This window comes from Stigmatopora nigra, chromosome 6 (assembly GCF_051989575.1).
Source record: "Stigmatopora nigra isolate UIUO_SnigA chromosome 6, RoL_Snig_1.1, whole genome shotgun sequence".
Lineage (NCBI taxonomy): Eukaryota > Metazoa > Chordata > Actinopteri > Syngnathiformes > Syngnathidae > Stigmatopora > Stigmatopora nigra.
The window spans coordinates 12,176,067-12,182,308 of NC_135513.1; the positions used below are offsets into that span (position 1 = coordinate 12,176,067).

A 6,242-nucleotide genomic window follows, 5' to 3' on the forward strand; every position below is an offset into this window, starting at 1 on the left:
TATTTATCGTGCAAACTACTGAAACAAACTGCAAAATATAGATAATGTCTAACAAATATCAAAAAAATTCAATTTATCTCATTGGATTAATTATTAGTTTATTTAATATTAGAACTAAATGATATTCTACAGTTTTCAGATTTAGATACATGTTAGGAATAATAATATTTAAAAAAAACATCAAAATGAGATCACATTGGGAAAAAACGGACAATGTGATATTTTCAGATTTTCAACTTTCATGTAGGACGCCTTTAATGCAAAACGTACAGCGCGGATACGTTGCTAGGCAACAAATGCCTGGTTTTAAGCGACACGTGCGGGCTGGCCGGCCTCAAAGCCTTCCACCAACTTTGCTACGATTTTACACCGTATACTTATTTCCTATATGTTTATGTATTGATTTCTTTTAAGACTTAACAAGTCATCGTTTCGCTGTTCACAATGGCTAACGCGCACCGCAATAACGTCCTTATGACGTCGTGTCTGAAGCAGCCGGTGGATCCACACACAGGGGCCCCGCTTGCTTCTTACGAGCGGGAGAAAGAGATGCCTTACTCGGCTGCGCTTTACGTCGACAACCGGGACGACTACCAAGAGAACCAGGACGAGGTAAAGCACCAAAAACATGGCTAATCCGCATGACTTTTATATCACGTGATTACATTGAATTGATGCTGATTTATTAACGTTTATAGGGATGTAAAAAAAGCATACGATGTCATTTTTTAAGGCATGTTAGTTGGCGAAATGATGAAATGTGCTCATGTTTGTTTATTTATTATTATTATTATTTTTAAGTCAAAGTAGTGTAGTACCTGGGGAGAATTTGTGAAATATTTGCTATTAGGAAATAGAAAGCATCATGTTGTATTCTTATGCTTTTATGAAGTTCCGATTAGTTTCATTTAATAAATAGACGAATAAAAATTCTGCCAAATTTTAATAAAGGGAGGCCTTCATTCATATAATTTAATATTGAAATGAGAATACTGTACTTTTTCATACTACAAAGAAATCCCTTAAGAAAATACATATAGTAATATCAACCAACACTAATTATTTGTTCATTGTAAACTAAACATAAGTTTACAAACCATATAACAACAAAAATGATAGCATAAAATGAGAAAACATTTACGTGGCGAGGCGATGGTAACACTTTGTCTTCCCGTCTATTCGTGGATTAGATTAGATGGCCTTTGCGTGGTGATGGTGCTAATCCGCCCTCCTCCTCCTCCTCCTCATTCACCTCCCATGGTCCTCCTGGCACGCTTGGCGTCTGGAAGCTATGTTAAGCTACCCACATTAGACCAACCTCCATCTGGAGACCTAATAGGCTTAAACGTAAAAACATCTAATCATCAACAATTATCCAGAATGTTCAAATATTTGTATTCAAGTCTCTAAAGTCCAATTTAATTATCCCCAATTTACAATTATGACGATTTTTCTCCACCCCTATTCACAATTATGACTCACAAAAAGTGTCAATGTATTAAATGATTAAATGGGACAAACAATCATGCTATTGTTGTATTGAAATTCATGTGTAAAAACAAATTTCCCATTTCAGGAGGTGCACCGATGCATGAACGACAAGGGGGATGCGTCTTGTCACGTCCCCCCGGCCAAAGTGTGCAGAGATCGTGTGGACCTGCGCAACATATTCTTCTCCAATGAAGAGTACTACAGAAAACTAGAGGAGCTTAAGAAGGCTCACCTCCGCACCATGGCCGAACTGGAGAGCATGTACCACCGCAAACTGCAGCTGCAGACCCTGGTCCACTCACCCTATTTATTACAGCAACAGCAAGGGTCAGTGGCATGGCACTATGGCATTATGGGTAATACTACAGAAGTGGGGAGAGTGGCTAATGGGCTAATTGGCTAATCACTTTTTGCACCACAAAATATCATCCAATATTGTCTAAATAACCACTTTTCTTGTTAAAAATGACAAATTTTATATTATAGATGTATATATTATATTTCCTGATTTTCCCCATTTTAAAATAAATAATGGCATTTTTTTAAATCCTATTATTTATATATAATATTTTCTATTTTCCATTTTAATAATGAAGATAATTAAAAAATCCTTTTGAAATGAAAACCAAATGCTTAAGAGGAAAAAAACACAAATAAACATTGTTTTAGATCAATAAAAAAACTAAATATTTAGGGTTTTTAAAAAAAGGTTAAAAAAATTAAATATTATATCTAAAATTATTCTATATGAACTTGAACAATTTCAAAATCCAACTTACAAACTGTCATCATAAAACAAAGTGCATCCCCTTATTAGACACTCATTAGGACACTCATGACTGAACCTTCACTGTAGTATTGACTCATTTATCCATTTTTTTTTCTCTCTTTGTCCTCTTCAACAACAACAGCGACGGCTCACAACACCTAAGAAAATCTCGCTCGGCCGCGGAACTCCACAGAGGTCAAGGGGAGTCTTCCTCATCTTCATCCGACGAGGGGGACCAGGTGGAAAAAGGCCTGCTGTTCTCCCCCAAAGAATACATCAAGAACATGTGGAGCGACTTCAAACTCTCCCCCCGGATACGTCACCTATCCACCTCCCTTCCGGGAGACCGCAGCGACGTCCGTGTTCGACGAAGGACGGATTCCCGCGACTCTAGGCCCCCCGCTCCCAGGGTGACGGTCCCCAAGCCCTTCCGGATGACGCTACGCGAGGCCGAGCGCCGGCGTTGCGGCATCAAGACGCGCTCGGAGGTGGAGTTGGAGAACGCCGAGTTGAGACGGCAGCTGGAGGAGTTGGTGGAGTGCCAGAGGAAGTTCCGAGCCAGCCCCGTGCCGGCGCACGTTCACCTGCCGCTCTACGGGGAGCTCCTGGAGCGGCGCCAGGAACAACGGCGAATTGTGCGGGAAGACCACCATCTTAAAACCAAGGTTGGTTGCAATTACATTTTTATGAACTTTAATAAAAATAACAATATAAAAAAATATATATATATATAATGATAGTATAATAAAATTGGTTAGCATGTCAGCCTCAGAGCTCTAGGGTCATGGGTTCAAATCCAGGTTAGGTCCACCTTGTGTAGAGTTTGCATGTTCTTCCCAGGCTTACGTGGGTTTCCTCCGGTTACTCCGGTTTCCTCCCACATTCCAAAAACATGCATAGTAGGCTAATTGGACACCCTAAATTGCCCCTAGGTATGAATATGAGCATACATGGTTGTCTTTTGTCTCCCTGTGCTCTGCGATTGGCTGGCTACTGATTCAGGGTGTCCCCTGCCTCAGGTCCAGAGTCAGCTGGAATAGGCTCCAGCACCCCTTGCGACTCTCATGAGGATAAAATGGTTCAGAAAATGAGATGAGATGATAATAATAATATAGAGTGGTAATCAGGCCATTGAACCAAGCACAGCTCCAGTTGCCTTATTTATGTTATTTATGTCTATAATAATACTAATAATTAATCATTATCTTTCTGGGAACTCTCTTCAAGCCTTTCAGCTTCTTGGAGAGAGAACGCCTGAAGAAGGAGGAGCAACAGAGGCAGCAGCAAGAGCTCCAGGAACAGCAGCCCCCTGAGCCAGAACGAGTCAAGCCCTTTAAGGCCAAACCGGTGCCCAAGTGGATATACGAGGCGGGCCATCTGAAGAAAGAAGAAGAGCTCCACCGATCCATTAAAAAGCAAATGCGAGCCCAGGAGATGCTGGAGAGCGCCGCCGCACCCCCCAGCACGCTCAGCAAAAGACTAGCGCAGAGCAAAAAGGGCAAAGGTCACTCGCAGACCTTCAGCCACCAGCCCCGAATCAACAAGGACGTGCCCGACCTGGACGACACTTTCAGACGCTTCCAGAAACGCATGGAGAGGAACAAAGAAGTTAAACCCACCACCGTCTGCGAACCCTTTCAACTCAGGACCGCTAAGATCTCGCATCGTGAGCGCCACTCGGCCGAGAAGGAGCCGCCGAACGCCGATGGCGAGCGCCCCGTGGCCGAGAAGGGGCCGGTGGGAAGCCCACCATTGCTTCGATGGTCGCACGCCAAGAGCTCCGACACGGCAAATTCCAGCCTCTGTTCGTCCCTGTCGGGGAGTATGGAGCTCCTCCCGGCTAAAGACACGGACGCCACCAAGAAACGACATCAGGCCGTGAGGTACTCTGGCCACACCTCCCAATCCTCCTTCTCCTGCCCGGACCAAAGCCCCTCTAGCGACAGTGACTCAGTTCCCTCCCAAGGACCCCCTTAACCCCATCCTTGTCCTTCCAGAAGCTTGTGTAGATCCCTCAAACCAGTTTTTTTCAGTAAGTGCATTCATGAATATTTTTCTCAAGATTTTCCTCTCAAAGTAACACATTTATAATCCCATTAAAACCATGAATTTGTGAATTAGGGGGCGGTTTATGTGAGAGAAATTGTCAAATTCAACAATTTTAAGGCCATTTATGTGAGAAAATAGGGTAATTTCATTTAGAAATGTAATAAAAAGAGGAATTTTATGAATTGGCGTATTATCCGGACTATAAGAAAAAAATGAATTCAAATTTATATTCGTAATTTGGAGGTGCAAAAGAAAAAAAATGGATTTGGACTTTGTGTGTTGTCTGTCAGGCAGGCTCTGGAACGCAGGAGGCGGGCCGAACAGGAAGAGGCTCGTTGGACGGAAAGGCAGAAAGAGCGTGAGATGAAGCTCCAGAAACTGGTCCAAAAGCGGGCCAGTGCTAACGACCCACACCTGGCTCTTTCGCAAACACACAACAACAAGCTACAAGAATTCAAGTAAGAGAAAGAGACATAAGTCAAACACTTGTATTTTTGTGTCTGGGGTGTTATGGTCTTATTTTCTTGTTCAGGAAACAAGACCGCCAGCGTAGGAAAGAATACCAACAGGAGATTAGGGAGATTGAGCAACGTGTCAAAGGCAGGCCACTCCTTCTAGAACAGGTTGCCCAGGTACATGGGAGACATGTTTTGTCCTAAAAGTGTGGTCATTTATTTTCAAATTGTGTGAATTTTTCGATTAAAAAATGGGAATATATGCTCTGTTGACATAACAGAAGAATGCCCAGCAGGCAGCGCACAAGCGTTTTGCCGACACGCTGCAAAAAGTGGACCTGAGCGAGGACTTTGTTAAGAGGAAAGCCGCGGCGGCAGGTGGCCGTGTTGGTGGCACGCGGTAAATATTCACCAAAATGTATTACCTATAGTCCTTATAAAGCATGATTCATAGATAGATGTGTGTGTGTGTGTGTGTGTGGTTATGTTAAGATTCTCTCGCTACGTTTGTCCAAACCGTGCATCACAGAGAGTTGAAATTCACTTTCATGGTGCCCAGAAACGGTTATGATATATTAAACGACTTTTTATGACATATTTCTCCGATCCCCTCTTGATACTGTCCAGCGAGTCTTCGGAGTCGGGGGACCCCGCCTTGGAGCTAATCCACTACCAGAAGGTATTATTGGACAACGAAGACCAGGAGGTTGGGGAGGAGGATGAGCAGGACGAGGAGAGAGACATAACTTCACCTGCTGGCAGCGAGGAGTGCAAGGAGCATCATTCCCATGGAAGCTGTACCTACTCGGATGATGAGGACCATTATTCTGATGAGGAGGAGGCTGTAGGCGCAAAGCGGGATGAGGACCAGGACCATGCTTGAATTCACTCGGAGACATGACAGTTGATAGAACTTGAAGTACCTATGGACAGTGGATCTTCATTTTTTTATGAACAGTAGAAGTCGTATGTAAGCTAGTAGAACACATAATAGAAAATAATTGAATTGTGTCGTGTGTACATGCGTAGGTATTATTTGTATAATAGAGGTTTCTTTATTTCCTGAGAATTATTTTTCTATAAAAGCTTTAACCTCAGTATACAATCATGTATTGTTTATTTATTGATTTGTTTTCATTTCTACTTTAAATGGGAGGATTGTATAACATATCTTAGTTTTGACTCATGTTGTGCATTTGGAAGGTTATTGAATCATCCAAAGACTAGGTAATAAAATAAAGATAAAAAAACTTAATTAATGCATACTTTTACTTTATTTTAACCATGTAGAAACCAAAAACTCATTGACCCATCTTGTGAAAGGGTCAACTATACTTTCTTATCGGACAGCTCCGACGCAAGATGGCCACCAATTAACGAGCCTCAATCTAGTTAACTCACTTCCCGCATCTGCCATCTCGTACACGATATCTCCAGTGATGCAGCTATTCTATTTCCTTCCGTAAACTGACGTCAGG

General features: G+C 42.4%; 1 protein-coding gene across 1 annotated transcript; it reads left to right on the forward strand.

Annotated features, from left to right (window-relative positions):
* The first annotated feature begins 306 nt into the window (after positions 1–306).
* Positions 307–6,019, forward strand: fam161a (FAM161 centrosomal protein A). The gene is made up of 8 exons (XM_077718542.1): positions 307–612; positions 1,577–1,818; positions 2,403–2,925; positions 3,488–4,143; positions 4,600–4,767; positions 4,842–4,941; positions 5,046–5,164; positions 5,392–6,019. Exons 1-8 carry the CDS (start codon positions 445–447, stop codon positions 5,645–5,647), a joined length of 2,232 nt encoding a protein of 743 aa, XP_077574668.1. The 5' UTR covers positions 307–444; the 3' UTR covers positions 5,648–6,019.
* Positions 6,020–6,242: the final 223 nt, after the last annotated feature.